General features: G+C 35.9%; 1 protein-coding gene across 1 annotated transcript in view; it reads left to right on the top strand.

The window, feature by feature from the left end:
* ATL1 (atlastin GTPase 1) overlaps positions 1 to 19644 on the top strand; it is a 62162-nt gene that overhangs the window by 30642 nt on the left and 11876 nt on the right. The window contains 4 exon segments of the mRNA XM_060096240.1: positions 4587 to 4637; positions 6775 to 6831; positions 18053 to 18145; positions 19472 to 19610. Coding sequence (XP_059952223.1) covers positions 4587 to 4637; positions 6775 to 6831; positions 18053 to 18145; positions 19472 to 19610 — 340 coding nt within the window.

Here is a 19644-nt window from a genome sequence, read left to right as displayed (position 1 = left end):
GCAACCAGGGCATTATGTGTAGTTAGGACAATGAAAGCATGGATAGAAGGAAGACTGATTTTTTTTGTAAAGGACTTTAAAATAGGTCATGATTATAACCTATGATTACCTAGCTTTTTAAAAAATTATTATATAAGTTTCAGGTGTATAGCATTATAGTTCAACATCTGTATACAGTGATCACCACCACAAGTCTAGTTACTACCCATCACTATACAGTTACCCCCTTCATCCATTTTGCCCAGCCCTCACCCCCATTCTCCCCAGGTAACCACTAATCTGATCTCTATGAGTTCATTTTTATTTTATTTTATTTGTTCATTTTGTTTTTGTTTTTAGATTCCACTTATGAGTAAAGTCACATGGTATTTGTCTTTATCCATATGACCTATTTCACTTAGCATAATACCATCAAGGTCCATCCATGTTGCCACAAAGTCTGGATTTCCTTCTTTTTTATGGCCAAGTAGTATTCCAGTGTGTGTGTGTGGGGGGGGTGTGTGTGTGTGTGTTACATCTTCATTATCCATTCATCCATTGTTGGATGCTAAATATGTTATGTTTAGCATCCAACATATGTTATGTTTCCATATCTTGGCTATTGTAAATAATGATGCATTGAACATAGGGGTGCATATATCCTTTTGAATATTGTTTTCATGCTCTTCAGGTAAATACCCAGATGTGGAATTGCTGGGTCATATGGTAGTTCTGTTCTTAACTTTTTGAAGAATCTCCATACTGTTTTCCCTAGTGGCTGCACAAATTAACAATCCCACCAACAGTGTATGAGGGTTCCCTTTTCTCCACATCCTCGCCAATATGTATTATTTCTTATCTCTTCAATAATAGCCATTCTAACAGGTGTGAGGTGGTATCTCATTGTGGTTTGTTTTGCATTTCCCTGATAATTAGTGACGTTGAACATCTTTTCTTGTGCCTGTTGGCCATTTGTATGTCTTCTTTTGAAAAATGTCTATTCAGATCCTCTGCCCATTTTTTAATTGGGTTGTTTGTTTTTTTGATGCTGAGTTGTATGAGTTCTTTATATATTTTGGATACTAGCCCCTTATTGGATATATGATTTGCAAATATCTTCTCCCATTCAGTAGGTTGCCTTTACGTTTTAATAATGGTTTCCTTCACTCTGCAAAAGCTTTTCGGTTTGATATAGTCCCATTTGTTTATTTTAGCTTTTGTTTCCCTTGCCTTTCAAATCAGATCCACAAAAGCATCACTAAGACAGATGCCAGTGAGGTTACCACCTGTTTTCTTCTAGGAATTTTATCGTTTAAGGTCTTACATTCAAGTCTTTAATCCACTTTGAGTTAATTTTTGTGTGTGGTGTAAGATAGTGGTCTTGTTTCGTTCTTTTGCTTGTGGCTGTCCAGTTTTACCAGCACCATTTATTGAAGAGACTGTCCTTTCTCTTTTTTGTACGTTCTTTGCTCCTTTATCATAGCTTACTTGTCCATATATGTATAGGTTTATTTCTGGGTTTTCAATTCCATTCCATTTATTTATGTGTCTTTTTTGTGCCAGTACCATGCTATTTTGATTACTATAACTCTGTAATAAAGTTTAAAATCAGGGAGTGTGATACCTCCAGATTTGTTCTTTCTCAAGATTGTTTTGACTATTCAGGGGCTTCTTTGATTCCATACAAATGTTAGAATTATTTGTTCTAGTTCTGTAAAGTATGCATTTGGCATTTTGATAGGGATTTCATTGAATCTATAGATTGCTTTGGGTAGTGTGGACATTTTAACAATATTAAATCCATGAGGACTGAACATCTTTCCATTTTTTGGTGTCTTTAACTTTTTATCAGTGGTGTATAGTTTTCAGTGTACAGGTTTTTCATCTCCTTGGTTAAATCTACTCCTAGGTATTTTATTCTTATTGAAGCAATTGTAAATAGAATTGTTTTCTTAATTTCTTTTTTGGATAGTTTATTATTAGTATATAGAAATGCCATGGGTTTCTGTATATTGATTTTGTATCCCATGACTTTACTGAATTCATTTATTAGTTCTAACAGGTTTTTCTGTTGTTAGAGTCTTTAGGGTTTTCTATATATAGTATCATGAAATAGCAAACAGTGACAGTTTTACTTCTTCTTTTCCAGTTTAGATGCCATTTATTTTTCTTGCCTAATTGCTGTAGCTAGGACTTCAAACACAATGTTGAATAACAGTGGCAAGAGTGGGCATCCTTGTTTTGTTTCTGATCTTAGAGAGAAAGCTTTCAGCCTTTTGCCTTGAGTATGATGTTAGCTCTGGGTTTGTCATATATAGCCTTTGTTATGTTGAGGTACATTTCCTCTATATATCCACTTTGTTGAGAGTTTTTATCATAAATGGAAGAATTTTGTCAGATGCTTTTTCTGCATCTATTGAGATGATCATATGATTTTTAACCTTCATTTTCTCAGTGTGATGTGTTGTGTTGAATGATTTGTGGATGTTAAATCATCACTGCATCCCTGGAATAAATCCCACGTAATTATGGTGTATGACCCTTTTAATGTATTGTTGGATTCAGTTTGCGGAAATTTTGTTGAGGATTTTTGTACCTATATTCATCAGGGATATTGGCCTGTAATTTCCTTTTTTGTGGTGTCCTTCTCTGGTTTTGGTATCAGGATAATGCTGGCTTCGTAAGATGTGTTTGGAAGATGTTCCTCCTCTTCAATTTTTTGGAATATTTTTAGAAAGCTAGGTATTACATCTTCTTTGAATGTTTTATAGAATTTGCCAGTGAAGCCATCTGGTCCTGGGCTTTTACATGTTGGGAGATTTTTGACTCCTGTTTCAATCCCTTATTAGTAATCAGTTTATTCAGACATTTTGTTCTTCATGATTCAGTCTTGGAAGATTGCATGTTTCTAGAAATGTATCCATTTCTTATAGGTTTTCCAATTTGTTGGCATATAACTGTTCATAGTGGTCTCTTATGATCTTTTGTATTTCTGTGGTATCAGTAGTAATTTCTCCTCTTTCATTTCTGATTTTATTTATTTGAGCCCTCTCTCTTTTTCTCTTGGTTAGTCTAGCTAATGACTTGTTGATTTTATTTTTTCAACTGGCTCTTAGTTTCATTGATGTTTTCTTTTTTTTTTTTTTAGTCTCTATTTTATTTATTTCTGCTCTGATCCTTATTATTTCCTTCCTTCTACTAACTTTGGGCTTTGTTTGTTCTTTTTTCTAGTCTTTTTAGGTGTAAAGTTAGATTGTTTATTCAGGATTTTTCTTGTTTTTTTGAGGTAGGCCTATATTGCTATGAACTTCCTTCTCAGAAGCATTTTTGCCACATCTCATAGATTTTGGTATGTTGTATTTCTGCTCTCATTTATCTTTATGTTTTTTAAAATTTCTTCTTTGATTTCTTTGATGATCCACTCATTATTCAGTAGCACATTGTTTAATCTCAGCATTTTTGTGGGGTTTTCCCCATTTTTTTCCCTTGTGATTGATTTCTAGTCTCATACCATTGTGGTTGGAGAAGCTGCTTGATATGATTTCATTCTTCTTTGAATTTATTAATATTTGTTTTGTGACCTAACATATAATCTGTCCTAGGGAATGTTCCATGTTCACTTGTGAAGTATGTGTATTCTGCTGCTTTTTGATGGAATGATCTTTGTATATCTATTAAGTCAATCTGATCTAATGTATTGTTTAAGTCCAGTGTTTCCTTATTGATTCTCTGTCTGGATGATCTATTCATTAATGTAGGTGTAAGACTGACTAACTTTTAAAAATATACTTCTTAATTTAATTAGCCTTTAAAATACCAACTTAATATCTAACTTCTTCATGGTCAACAGTATGTGCAATTTACACAAGTCAATTAAAACCAGATTGATTTTGCCTTTTAAATATTTATTATTTACTATTTATATTTTTCCTGGAGACATTAAATATTTTTGCTGAAAACTCTAAGTCCTTTGTAATGACTATTTTTTATTATTATCTGAGAAGTGGTCTGTTATTTAAATAAGTACACAAAGTATACTGTATCAGTACATAAACATATAAACATCATAACTTTTCTTTGAAGTTACTGATATTTATCCTCCTCCTTAGAAAAAAAGAATTTCACCTTAATGCTGTGATCTGTTCGTGAAGCAATAATGCATATGTTCGAGGATGTAAGCATGATATTCAGAACTTAACTTCCATATGATGGAACTTTCTATAGACTTAAACAATTGATTGTATAGAAGCTAACATAATTTCTCAAGACAAAATTTTATATATGGGTTATTAAGATCTAGATTATTATTATTTTCATATGCTTGTAAGAATGATTATTTTTTACTAATTGTTGAATTAGGTTCATAAAATAATTTTAATATTCTGTCTCCAAATCAGGTAGCTACTGTATTTCTGGAAAAATTTTATGATCATTGTACATTATTTATTGTCTCTCAGGCTTTCTTTACTTCTCTCTTAAGGTCTTATAAATATATGTGAGAGAGTTTGATTTTGTGAAATTGTTATCTCAAAAAATAGAGAATAACAAAATAAGTGCTTAACATGCTGCTAATTATTTTCTCATTTTGACTTTATTTCTTAATCAAGGTATATAACTTATCTCAAAATGTGCAGGAGGATGATCTTCAGCACCTTCAGGTAACACTATTTACAGTCTCTTTTGTATATCTAGTAATCTTTTGGGCATGTACAGCAGAACTTTAGGATTTTGGGGGGTCTTCTTGTACTTGGAAAACATAACAGTCAGAAAGATTTAAAAACATAACCAAATGGAGGTTTTCCCATTTCCAGGTTTCTAGTTCTAGCCCTGTATGATTATATTCTTTCTAATTCAGTTTTCAAAGTCCTTTGTTTCAGTAAAGCTATTTGCTGTCAACCCTGTATATGGAAAAATATATGGCACATTAGAGTGGAGAAAGAACCTTTGGTTTAAAAGTGACCCAGAATGTGAAGTTGAAGTCCTATGGTCAGGGATTTAATAACTGTTAGTATGGTATCAGTTGTATGCCAGATTTTTTTTCCTGTGGACCACTTTATAGCTAAGAACTATGGGGGACTACCTGATGATTACTCATAGAATTCTATTTTAGATCTGAAAAAGATATCAGTGACACCTAATTTATCCTTAATATTTTATGGATGAGAAATGTTTTTCTGGAAAAAAAAAGTAACTTGCCTAAACTCATGTGGCTAGTTAGTGGCAGAGTGGGAATAGAAATTTGATCATCTGATTGGACTCGGTGCTTCTTCCACTCTCCAAGCAGCCTTTAAATCTCAAATAAGTGTAAGATTAGATGTTTCCTAAAGATAGTTCGCACCTCTGTCTACTCTTTTTCAATTCATGTTATTCTCAGCTACATAGAAAAACCTATTGTTTCTCTGATAGTTTTCCTCTGCATATTTTATAGAAAATTTTGCTTTCAATGTATTATTTTATCTTGCCAATAAGAGCCCTGTGCAGTTTAACAAATAACAAAGGATGATAATGCAGGGTGATCTGTGAGAGTGGAAATATCATTTGGAGTTCACATCTAGCATTACTCCCAAATATGTTTCTAGTATATCACACTGACCATTTATGACAAATAGACAGTATGCCAAATAATTGTTAGATGTTTCTTAGAATGAGTGCAATTGCTTCTTTAGGCATGTGTCATAACCTAGCCAGTTGCTTTCCAAGTTAATGACATGGCACTGTTCAATACCAGTTCAGGATTTCTAAAAAAGGACTGATTTGGGGCTTTGATATTAAGTAATCTTTTTTGAGATCATTTAAAAATTTTCCTGTAAATGACAACACCTCATCCTTCCTCAGAAAAGATTGTGAATTCAAATTATGTTAGTAAATGTTTCTAATGAGAATGAATAATGATTCTAATCCCTGGACCTGCTGCCTTTTAGACATATTCTAGACTTTCATTTAATCACTCTAATCAGATGCCTAGTTATTACCATTTGCTTTCTAGATTCCCATAGTTTTCACAGGAGAGGCAGTGTGGTACTTCGGGGGCTATTCTAAAGGGGCAAAGGAAGGGAATCCTCTGTGTCGGCATCCTTCCCCAGCTCTGAGAAGCCTCTGTGGCTTGGTACTCTCGTGTGATGAAGCGGCATTTCCTGTGTATATATGGGGAAATCCACTTGGCCAGTCTGGACGGAACTCTCACCAGAGGCCCAATCACAATCACCCCCTCAAGTCTATGTTCTCCAAAACCTTACATTTCTGGCAATACAAAATGATATGGTACCTCTCAATTGGGAGCAATAAAAAAATAAAAGAAGTTGGTCTATTTGATTCTTCACTTCTTAAACCAAATGCCTGTATGTCTTTGTAATGATCAAGACCATCGGGACATTAAATTTCCTCTGGCAACAACAGTAAATTATCCTACTTAGTTTATAGCTCTCTGGTCTAATCTATGAAAGTTTTGTTTTGAAAGGTCATTTAACATGTTTCATTGTCCCCCATCTTCCCCACAAAAAAAATTGTCCTACATTTTAGAGATAAAAGGGGTTACCTTTAAAATGGAAACTTCATTTTTAAAATGTACTTTATGTCCTTAATTTTAAAATATATAATTACTGTAGCTCTGCTTTATCTAATACTTAGTTACTTAAAATGATTATTTTAATCTTAATAATACAGTATTACGTTACAGCTAGAAAAAAAGATTAGTGGAAGAAAACCAAGAAGTAAAACTTTGCAGATACTGAAGTTTTCTCTGTGTGTGTGTGTGTGTGTGTGTGTGTGTGTGTGTGTGTGTGATTTTCCTTGTAGCTTTTCACTGAGTATGGCAGGCTGGCAATGGAGGAAACATTCCTGAAGCCATTTCAGGTGAGTGGGTATAAAATGATGATAAATTCTTATTAGAGTTTCCTGAAGATTATAACCAGATATATTAATTAAGAGGGTCATGTTTCTTTCTCCATTCACAATAGCAAAAAAGAAAAAAAGCTTTGATAGTTAACTACCAAAATCCAAAATATAAAGACCTTTATGGAGAAAATATTTTCAAAGTTTCATTAAAGATCATAAAGGAAAATTTATATAAACCAGAGAGATATAATATGATTCCAGACAGGATGATTTAATGTGGTAGAGAATTTTTTTTCCCAGATTAATCAATAAACTCAGTGCAATTCCAATTAAAACTACAGCAGGATTTTTTGAGAAATTCAACACATTTTTCTATAACTTATATGGAAAAATTAAGTTCTCTTTTGATTTGTCAGTTTTTTAAAAGAAAATCCAAATTGGGGGATTGAATACATACTAGAAAACCATAGCAATGAAAATGGTGTGATTCTACACAGATACGAGAAAACCAGATGAAACTAAACAGAGTTCAGAAATATCCCTCTCTATATGGAAACCTAGTATGCAGTAGAGGTCATGTCATAAACCAGTGGGAAATGGATGGATTAATAGCTGGGGTTTGGAAAAACTAATTCACTTTTTGAAGAAAAAGTTGAATTTCTACTGAACACCATATGTGGAAGAGAGCTCCAATAGTATTAAAAAACTAAATATGAAATTTAAAACTATAAAGTTAGTAGAATAAAATATTGGAGAATATCCTTCTGAACTGGGGTGAAGAAACAGTTATTCACTAAGACCCCCCCCACTAAAAAAAACATGTAGTGAAAAACTGATGGATATTACTGTATCAGAATAAAGTATTTCTATTTATCAGGAGACTCTATAAGCAAAGTAACTGGATTGGTAGAAGATAATGACAATGTCAAAAGTCAACAAGGGATTAATATATAGAATGTGCAAGGAAGTTTTGCAAATAAGACTGGGATGCCCATCAAAAATAGGCAAAGGAACCACTACACACCTATTAGAATGGCCAAATTTCAGAGCATTGACAACACCACATGCTCCACAAATGAGGATGTAGAGCAACAGGAACTCTCATAAATTTCTGGTTGGAATGCAAAATGATACAGCCACTTTCAAAGATAGTTTGGTAATTTCTTTAAAAACTAAACCTACTCTTTCCATATAATCCAATGATTGTGCTTTTTGGTATTTACCCAAAGGAGTTGAAAACTTATGTCCACATAAAATCTGCACACAGGTGTTTGTAGCAGCTTTATACATAATTGCCAAAACTTGTAAGCAACCAAGATGTCCTTCAGTAAGTGAATGGATATTTAAACTGTGGTACCTCCAAACGATGGAATGTTATTCAACATGAAAGAAAAGAAATGAGCTATCAGCCACAAAAAGCCATGGAGAAATCTTAAATGTGCATTACTAAACAAAAGAAATCAATCTGAGAAGGCTACACACTGTATGATTCCAACTATATGATATTCTGGAAGAGGCAAAACCATAGAGACCATAAAGAGATCAGTGGTTTCGGGGTGAGCTGAAGGTGCAGCACGAGGGGCAGAGAAATGAACAGGCACAGAGGATTTGGAGGGCAGTGAAAATACTCTGTAAGATATTATAATGATGGATATATGTCATTATACATTTGTCCTAACCCATAGAATGTACAACACTAAGAGTGAACCCTAAGATAAACTATGGACTTTGAGTGATTATGATGTCAATGTAGGTTCATTCTTGCTTAAAAAAATACATACCATTCTGGCGAGTGATGTTGATAGTGGGAGAGGCAATGCATGTGTCGGGGCAGGTGGTATTTATATGGCAAATCTTTGTACCTTCCTCTCAGTTTTACTGCTCTGAAAGAAGATCTTAAAAAAATCCCAAGCCATTCACAAATGATAAACTGAACTTAATTTAAAAAATTAGGCAATGGATGTATAGACAGTTAACAGAAAGGAAACCTGAATGGCTAACACATTTTCTAAGGGATGTTAAGTCTTATTGATAATAAGTTAAAGATTAAAACAATGAGATACCACTTTATACTCATTAGATAGGCAAAAAGTAGAACATGGGGATAAATACGAAATGATAGCTAGGATTTGGGTAAATGGGAACACTCAAGCCCTGTTGGTTAAAGTGCGGATTGGAGCAACCATTCTGTGGAGCAGGGCAAATATATAAGGATACTCACTGTAGCACTGATAGAGTTGTCGTAGCAGGAAGTTGTAGGCAACTTAGGTGTCCATCACTAGAAGAACAGATAAAATAGGGTGAAAAGCATACTCTGAAATATTTTGCAACATCCAAAGGCAATGAACCCAAAGTATAGAGTGGCATGAGTAAAGTGTTAAAATTAATACTGAATTAAGTAGGGAAAAAGTTTGAGTTCTATAGCATGATACTATCTGTGATTTTAAAACTTCTACATACACAAAATAATATATGTTAGAATAAGTGTGGTTGAGAGCAGACAGTTGAGGAATGGGAGTGGCAATCTGGGAAAAAATATGATAAAGTAAAACAAGAAAGGGACCTTTGCATGGAGAGATGTTGGTGTGCTGTGATTGAAGGAGTGTGAATCTCTCCTCTCAGATCTGGAGAAGCAGGTGGGGAGAGGAGTTGATATAGAATGAAATAAGTCCCTGCATACAATCTTCTATGTGGTTTACAATACCCGTTAGACTCTGTTGTCTTTTTTAGAAATCATTCATCATGTTGATAGTTGAAGTGTTGTATAGTGATTAGGCTATTTGCTTTGACTTTTCTCTTTTCTGAACTTGCTACCTCAGGACTCACTGACATAGATTGAGTAACTCCATAGTAAATTCTGGAAAGGAGTTTTCATTCTTACCAGCAGATGTCACTGCTTCTTATACTTTGCTAGATAAACTAAAACCAAAAGAGATAAACCAGTGTTCTGTTGATAGATAGATGGATAGATAGGCAGGCAAACAGGCCTTTGGTAAAACAAAACAAAACTAAACTAACTAACAAAAAACAGCAAACTGAAAACAATAGAAAAAACTTTAAGAGATCACTACTTGTTGGTAAACTGTTGGCATTACAAATGTCAATGAAAAGAAAAGGTTTTGACTGAATGAGTCAACAGTGACTCCTGAACAGGTTTGGACTTATAAATCTAAGTATCTGAAATTGAAATGAGAAACTCATTAAGTAGCAAAAGTAGCTTCCAAAGCTACTTTAATAATATTTAAGGGACTTCCCTGGTGACGCAGTGGTTAAGAATCCGCCTGCCAATGCAGGGGACACGGATTCGATCCTTGGTCAGGGAGGATCCCACATGCCACGGAGCAACTAAGCCCGTGCGCCACAACTACTGAGACTGCACTCTAGAGCCCATGCTCCACAACAAGAGAAGCCACTGCAACGAGAAGCCCGCACACTGCAACAAAGAGTAGCCCCCGCTCGCCACAACTGAGAAAGCCTGTGTGTAGCAACAAAGACCCAACACAGCCAAAAATAAATAAATAAATTTATTTTAAAAAATAATATTTAAAATTAAAGCAACCAAATTCAAGATAAAAATGCTACACATCATGAAATTAAAAGATAAAATGCAAATATACTTAAATCTCAGAACAACATTTAAGATATCAGCAAAATAATTCTCATTTAAATTAGAAAAAACATAGAAAAAATTCCAAAATAAAATAACTTTTAAATAAAAGTTTAATTAATTTCAGCAGTTTTTTTAGCAGGTCACTTTCTACCCTCTTCATCTATCTGAGAAGATAGTTTTATTTATTTGGATAAAATTGTGGAGAAATTTTAAATACTGCCTGAGAAAATGAAGTGAGGGGCAATAATATTTTTAAAATAATAATTTTTACTAAAACTAAATTCAACAAATTTAAAATAGAAGAATTCTTAACTCTGAAACAGAGTGAAATTATAAATAATAAACAAGATATGTCTCCGGCAGCAAAAGTGAGGGCAATTAGCCAATGAAATGAGTAGCTGAATTAACAGATTAGTTGGATTCTTAAACCAAAAGCCAATTTACACCAAGCAAACAAAATATCTGTAATTGTATTTTAAAACTATATTTTAAAAAAAAGAACTAAAAGCTAAGTGAATTCAGTTTAAAAGCAATTTTGAAGTGTTAAGTTTAGCCAGTGGTGTGCTGGTTAATGTTTACAACTGGCTAGGGAAGCAGGGGAGGTGGGTCTGATCTGTAGCATTTGCTGATTTCTATGGTGTAAGTACTTTTACTGTGGCCAGTTTCAAGCTACCAACATGCTATAGCTTGTTTACAAACCTGATTTGTAAAATTCCTCAAACTGTAATAAGTCTTCCTTGCAAGCCTATAAAAGCCAGCTGTAAACTACACTCCAGAAGTATAATCCAAATTAAGACATAATATAGCATTCTCTGAGCGACTTTACTTATTTTCTCACTTGGTTTGCTCACTATGAGCACTTGAATCTTAAGTATAATGATCCAGCAGGAGCTACCTCATTAACATAACTATTCTTTAAAAATAACTAGGTTCTTTAGCTTCTCTACCTTAGGACATTAAGAGGTTTGGTTGAGAATGAATACATTTCCATTAATTTAAACATGTAATACCCATACATATCTGACAAGGACTTTAGGTAATAATTTCCAATTTGTTCTAAGGACCTGGTGAAAATATCTCATCAGGTGTGATAGGAGATTTGTCTCTATTTGGGTCTATGAATTTTTCTTCCTTGGTCATAAGGCCCCACATAGCTCTACAGTGAGATGATTACATCCTTGTGTCGAAATCCTTATTACAAAATCCTTTTTAGCAGTTTTTCAGATTGTTAGACCTTATTTGAAGTGCACTTTAAATGAACTGTTTCATTTACAGACTGTTTTTCAACACCAAGCAAGACTGTCTTCCTCTAATGCTCTGTGCTAAATGGTCAGCCATTAGTTACTTCTTACCCTGGGAAAGGCTCATTTTCCATTGCGTGGCTCTACAGCTTTCTTTTTGTGTGCTTGTCATTCATGTTCTCTCAACTCTGCTGGGCTGAGGTAGTGGAGAAGGTTTCCACTTGTTCTATAATGTGATGATAACAGTAAGTCTGCTGTTGGGCCTGAGCTGAAAAGGATTCCCCAATATGCTGGAAAGTGGACTCTAAGAAGCCTTTATGTCATTAAATGTGCCTTTGGGCTATAGCAGCCCAGGAGTTTACTCTTTAACCATTTCATGTCCTCTAATTATATAGACTACATCCCCCAATTTACTATAGTATATTCTCAAGCTTCACTTGAACCAATTTTTTAGATGTCAGTACATTTCCCAGTGGTATTTCTGTATGGTGGGTATCTTTATAAGCCAGTCTACAAAAGCCTATTTAATCTCTAGTAAGTTTAAATACTAGCCACAATATTCCTCAATCCTGGTCCTATTCCTCAATCCTGGTCCCTTTAAGCCAGAGCCTTGAATATATCCAATAATTCCTGGACCTCTCTGAGGCATGGAGCCCTGAGATAGGTTGGTAAGACTGCTGTCATTATTTAGGTTGTGTGCTAACACAGAAGAGGTGGCTTTTAATGAGATCTGAAGCCTTGGTGATAGACACAGAACAAGATTTTATAAGCACCTAGATTGGAATTACCTGGTGAGCTTATTAGTTAGATTTCTGAGCTGTATCCCAGTTCTGTTGAATCAAATCCTTGTGTTGGGACCAGGGAATCAGCACTCGCCAGGTCATTCTTTTTTTTTTTTTTTTTTTGGCTGTGTTGTGTCTTTGTTGCTGCGTGTGGGCATTCTCTTGTTGCGGCAACCGGGGGCTACTCTTTGTTGCGGTGCGTGGGCTTCTCATTGCTGTGCCTTCTCTTGTTGCGGAGCACGGGCTCTAGGCACGTGGGCTTCAGTAGTTGTGGCACATGGGCTCAATAGTTGTGACTCACAGGCTCTAGAGCGCAGGCTCAGTAGTTGTGATGCACGGGCTTAGTTGCTCCATGGCATGTGGGATCTTCCCGGACCAGGGCTCGAACCCGTGTCCCCTGCATTGGCAGGCGGATTCTTAACCACTGTGCCACCAGGGAAGCCCCTCGCCAGGTCATTCTTAAGTACATGATATTTGGGGACTGAATTAGCAAGTGGGCACACCCCAGCAGAGGACGTCTATGGTAGGGGAGGTTCTGGTAGCAGAGAGATAGGATACCATTTCTATGTATAGTTCTATGCACAGGTAGTTAGTAAATTAAGATTTGCCTGTAATAGAAAGAAGAATAAACCCTAAAAAAATTTTCTTGCACACAAACTTGAATTCCCGTCTCTTAGAAGCCTATGCTCAAGAATGAAAGATTCTTGAGCATATGTTTTAGGACTAATTACATTTATTCTCTTCTCTTTCATCTCCTCAGTATTAAGTACTCCATCTCCTGGATTAATTCATCCCAGTTTTCTCCCATAGCATTTTTTTTGTTTTTCGATACGCGGGCCTCTCACTGTTGTGGCCTCTCCCATTGCAGAGCACAGGCTCCGGACGCGCAGGCTCAGCGGCCATGGCTCACGGGCCCAGCCGCTCCATGGCATGTGGGGTCTTCCCGGACCGGGGCACGAACCTGTGTCCCCTGCATTGGCAGGCGGACTCTCAACCACTGCGCCACCAGGGAAGCCCTCCCATAGCATTTTTATTAACCATTTTTATACACTTAAAGGCCCACCAGTACCCTAAACCTTAGAAATAGATTTGACTCTCCACATGCACACACACACAGATGGTAACTATGTGAGGTGATGGAGGTGTTTGCTAACCTGATTGTTTTCATCATTTCACAGTATATAGATATCTCAAATCATCACGTTGCAGACCTTAAATGTGCACAGTGTATTATATGTCAATTATATCTCAAAAAAAAGTGAGAAAAAAAGATCTGAATTCTCTTTGTGAGATAAGAGTGAAACTCAATTCTTCATGTTCTTTTCAGTGGATTTGTAATTATTTGAGAGGAGATCAGTCCATGCCAGTTTTAAGGTTAAACTGAAGATTGCTAGAAAATAATAGTAGAGGAAACATATAATAATGTACTATTATATTAGGATAAACCTGTTTCTCACAATTTCCCATTCAAATTAGGCCTACATATGGCAGATTAGGAATTCTTTTACACTAGTTTACGTAATTATATTTAAGGACCCTTTATTCCCATGATTTAAGAGTGTTCCTCTACAGAATAAAATTCTTTGATAGTGATTTCAGCGACTTTGAAACAAAACATCCTTGGTCAAATATCTATGATGACTGCAACTGCCAAGTCATACCAGAGAAATCCATGATTTCACTGAGAAAATGAGAAAAGCTGTTGTTTGGCTCCTTGGGCTGTAAATGAAAGGAAAAGACACATTGGTAGGGCTGAGGAAAGGGAAAAGCTTTCTCTCTGTCTGAGAAAGCTGCCTTATCCCACATTCTGTTCGGAGAGCAATTTAGGTGATCTGAGAATTACATGAAATTAGAATAAAATATTCATCTGGTTCCACAGAATTAGTAAGCAGTGTAGATCAGGATTCTCCCAGTGGCCACAGGTAGGTACATGAAATGTCTGGAAGGCCTACATAATAATAATTTATTGAGCAGTTGTTGTTTTTTTTTGCGATACATGGGCCTCTCACTGTTGTGGCCTCTCCCGTTGCAGAGCACAGGCTCTGGACGCGCAGGCTCAGCGGCCATGGCTCACGGGCCTAGCCACTCCGTGGCATGTGGGATCTTCCCGGACCGGGGCACGAACCCGTGTCCCCTGCATCGGCAGGCGGACTCTCAACCACTGCGCCACCAGGGAAGCCCCATGGCTTTTTTATACTGACATAATCAACACATGTATTGATATATTCCACATTTTGTAATATTAATAGCTATGTAATATATTAATATGCCATAATTTGTATAGCCATTCCCAATTAATTGTTAAGCATTTGAGGGTTTTTTTCCATTTTCATTACTACTAATAGTAGTGCTATAGCACTCCTTTTGAATAATTTCCTAAAGTCTATGGTCTCCAAAGGGAAATAAACAAAGGTTATGATGTTTTTCATGATTTAAAAAATATGATCATTTGTAGGATACGCATGGTGTAGGTCCATCACTTGCCCCAGTTGCCTGACTGGATTTAATTTATTTTAAAAAGTATGACTTCAGATATTCTTATCTGAGCAAATTAGGGTAATTTGTATTCTTGATTTTTTTATCTCTACCTATATGTATGAACAAATCAAAATTCAGCAGTGTGGAAAAATGGATGGCTTTTGAAATAAGAACTGAGATTCATAGCATTCCATACAGGATAAATGTAAAGCATACAAATTATTTTGGGAGGGGATAGGGCCAGTGGTGGTTCTGTAGCTGGCTCATACCACTTTGAGAGCTAACTAGTAAATATTCAGGAATTATATAAGCCAAGTATTAGACATCAGCCATGGTAGGCATGTTTGCACAACAGAAATTGTCAAATGCTACAAATCAAGGCATGTTGCTGCTACTGCAGAGCCAGTTTACACCAGCACGTCACTGGATGGGACCATTAGGCAGGGAACTTGGAATTTGACACTATAGGGAGATAGAATATAGATTGCTTATTAAGAAAATAAGACTTCATCTTTGATCCTGTTCTACACATGGTCCTCATTATGTTGACTTGGGAAGGTGCCCAGTGAAAAAGACCAAGAAATGAGACTAAACGCTCCCAAGAAAAATGTGAAAATTGCCAAATCCACATAGTTGGTTTCATTTATCCTGGTTCATGAGCCTCTATTTCGCAAAAGTTGCTTCTTAGCTAACATCTGTTTTCAAAATGCATGTTTTAGGTAGAAGTGTTCTAAATACAAATTATCATATTTTGACAAAAGAATGGCCATCTATCTAAAGATAGTGAACTATTTAAAGATAGTGTATATAGGTATTTTAAAAGTCTCCTCTCCACAAGAACCTCTCCTCTCCCCACAAGAATCCACAGAACACACACACATACACACGAGAGAGAGAGAGAGAGAGAGAGAGAGAGAGAGAGAGAGAGAGAGAGTGAGAGAGAGTGAGTGAGTGAGTGAGTGAGTGGGGGGGGAGGAGGGAGAGAGGGAGGGAGGGAGGGAGGGAGAGCGGGGTGGGGGGCCGGGCTTCCACTGTAGTGAAACAAGAAATATCCATAATGCAAACTAAGAAGTGTCCCTGCTTAAAGTAAGAAAATGTGAGCCAAGGATTTTATATCCAGCAAAACTGACTTTCACTTATAAAGGGCACAAACTGTTATCAGCATGGAAGAACACAAAGAATGTTGTTTCCATGAGCCCTTAATGAGAAATCTACTGAAGAATGAGCTTCAGTTAAGCAAAGATGACATAACTTTACCAAAGGAGAAATAATCATATACTATGTGCCTCCTAATAAAAGAACACTCTGCTTCCTATAGTCTTGCCAAAAAAATAAAACCGGAGTCAGATCAAGCCTCTGCATCCAGCTGCCAATTTGCAGGAAATCCAGAGGACAAAAGAACATGTTGAACTGCCCCGTGAATATGCAGTCAGCAAGGTCCAGGTTGTGGAAAACTCTACATGTCAAATTCCCAGGTTCTTCAACAGATAAACTGTAAAGGGAAAAAAGGGATGGAAAAGGAACCTATAGCTTAAAAGAGATAATGAAATTTAATGGGAAGACTAAAAGCTTCAATTAGAAACTCAAAGATGTAAACTCTTAGAATATTTAAAGATAGCTAATTTCATTAAATATCCTTACTTTTTCTCAACTTCCTACGTTTTTTCAGAAACTAAAATTTGAAGTATAACTTAATCTAACTTATAAAAGAGTGCTTTAATGCCTCAGATTGTAAACTATATGTTTTATACTTAGCTTTGAGGCAGTGCAGCAGGGACTTTGAATAAGTCCCCAGTTTAAATGCCAACTCTTCCACTCTGGCTGTGTGGCTTTGGGCATATTACTTAATGTCAGGTGAGGGTGGAGGTGATCTTTATATATCTCTTTTAATGTGAATAATAAATTATAACCTCTCTTGGGGCTGTTGCAGGAGTGCATGAAATACCATGTATATAATTCTGGTATTGTGGTTGGCTTATAATAGGCACTCAATAAATGAAAGCTACTCTTACTTTGGTTTCAGTAGGTATGGGGTGGGACCCAAGAATTCTGTACTTTTAAAAGCCTCTCGAATGATTCTAATGATTACTCTAATTTGGGAAACAGTTCCTGATAAAATCCTTCTGGATGTGAACAAATATTCAGCTTCAAGAATGTTTATCAATGTATTTCTTAGAATAGTAGAAAAACTGGAAGACATCTAGGAGAATGGCAAACTGTGGCCTATCCGTGTGGGAAAATATTATGTGGCCATTGAAATCAAAATCAAATAGCTAACATAGCATTAGGTGCCAGGCGCTGTTCGAAATGCCTTATATATATTATCTCATTTAGTATTCCTGTGAGACGTGTTCCATTATTATTTCTATTTCACAGATGAAGAAACTAAAAATGTATATGATATTACAAATAACAGATTGTGAAATATTTCTAAACTATTAATAATAAAAACATTTTTATAATAAAAAGTTTTGGCCTTGTTAGAGGAAAGACTGAATTAGCTTTCCAACAGAAAATATTTCAAAACTATCATATGAAGAAGTGATCAAAGCATTTGCAGCTGAAAACTGGGGGAATAAAAGGATTACAAAGGTATCTTACTCTAAATAAATATTAACTTTCAAGCCCATTTTTGTACCTTTTTCCTATTGAGCCCTCCCCCCCCCAGATTGTATAACCTTCAGGGCCCCGCAAAACCTGGATTCTCACCCCTCTGCCTACCAGATATGCATAATGAGAGCCCCTGCAGAAGAGAGTGGAACAAATGTAATAGAGGAAAAATATTTAGACAGATGAAAGGAGAAAACTTTCCTCAAATAAAACTTGAATCTTCATAAAAAGCTTCCTGAAAACTGACAGACATGCCCCAAACTGGCTGAATGGCACTATGTAACTTTAATAATCAGTTTGGGAGCAGCTTTCTGTTCACATTCAGTGGAAACAGGGAGGATGATCTCAGAGTGGGGAGATTGCTCAGAAACAACTTTCTTAGGTTTTATGTTTGCTTATTAATTCCATTATGTGTAGAAGAACACTATTCAAATGACAATAATATCTAATATATTTCAATAAAAAACGGAGGAAATTTAGAGTTCCTTTAACAATCTTTTCTTCCTACTGTTTCTTAGAGTCTGATATTTCTTGTTCGAGACTGGAGTTTCCCATACGAATTTTCGTATGGAGCTGATGGTGGCTCCAAATTCTTGGAAAAACGCCTCAAGGTTTGTTAACTATTTAGATGCATGAAATTTCGCCAATAGTAACCTAAATTATTTTTGAATGATTTGCTGAATAGATACTCAGCCACAATCTCATTTGACCTTCATAGTATCTCTATGAACAAACTAAGATTGATACTTAAAATAATGTCAGAGTTACAACTGTAAACATTATCAATAATTATGATACAGAAAAAGAGTTCTTTTGTAAATATCTATAAAACCATGATTTATTCCTAAAGATAAAACTTTTAATTTGAAGAATTAAATCTGTTCAAGACTGACAGTACAAATATCTGGATTCGTGTTTTAGTAGAGGTTTAAAGTCAATTTAACAGAAATATTTAATTTTTGAAATCCCCAAAGTCAATCTCAGGACATTTTGCTAGTAGTTCACAGAAGGTGATATTAGGAGGCTTTCCACTTGCTGTGTCATGATAGTTCAATACTGAATGAATTATTTACACTGAACAGATATCTCCCAAAATACCTACTGAGTAATCAGAAAAAAAAAAATGGAGATTAAAAAATCTTGCTCGGGCTTCCCTGGTGGCACAGTGGTTGAGAGTCCACCTGCCGATGCAGGGGACACGGGTTCGTGCCCTGATCCGGGAAGATCCCACATGCCGCAGAGCGGCTGGGCCCGTGAGCCATGGCCGCTGAGCGTGCACGTCCGGAGCCTGTGCTCCGCAACGGGAGAGGCCACAACAGTGAGAGGCCCGTGTTACTGAAAAAAAAAAAAAAAAAAAAAAAAAAAAAAATCTTCCTCGATAATCAGGATCTCTAAGCTTACCTTTTTAAGTTATGGTTACTTTTAGGGTAGTTTGTACTGTTAAATGTCAAATACATGTGAAAAAAGGGGGCAGTTTAGCTTTTAAGTAAACATCCAACTATCCAGATGCCTTTCTAGAATTTAAATGTATACCTACCAGGTGACAAGAGGCTGTCTTGAGTACCTCCTGAAAAGAAGGTAGGAATATCTTATGATCTACTCATGTCTCTTCTGAGTACTTTGAATTAAAATTTGAATTGTAGGAACTAGCTAGAGTAAAACCCCACTAATTTATACTAAAAAATGGGAAGGCCCATCTAAGTTAGCATAAGAGTAGGCATTTGTTAATTGTAATAATAATGCCATATGTATGCTATACTTAGATATAGCCACGTGGCAAATTCACCCCAAACTTTTCCTTATTTAGTATCAGCCCTGTCATGTCATTTTTTTTATCATTGTGACCAGACAGACACAGCAAATATAAATGCCACAGAATTCTTTTGGAGTTCAATTTGTGTTGAAAGTAGTTTAAACTTCAGAATGATTTACTGCAGGTCTCGGGGAACCAGCATGAAGAACTACAGAATGTTCGAAAACACATCCATTCCTGTTTCACCAAAATTTCCTGTTTTCTGCTACCTCATCCTGGCTTAAAAGTAGCTACCAATCCAAACTTTGATGGAAAACTGAAAGGTTTGTCTGTCTTTTAATGTATTTGTTTATGTCA

This window comes from Mesoplodon densirostris, chromosome 4 (assembly GCF_025265405.1).
Source record: "Mesoplodon densirostris isolate mMesDen1 chromosome 4, mMesDen1 primary haplotype, whole genome shotgun sequence".
NCBI classification, from domain to species: domain Eukaryota; kingdom Metazoa; phylum Chordata; class Mammalia; order Artiodactyla; family Ziphiidae; genus Mesoplodon; species Mesoplodon densirostris.
The sequence above is the reverse complement of the archived record's forward strand: the minus strand, read 5'-3'. Positions and strand labels throughout refer to the sequence as shown.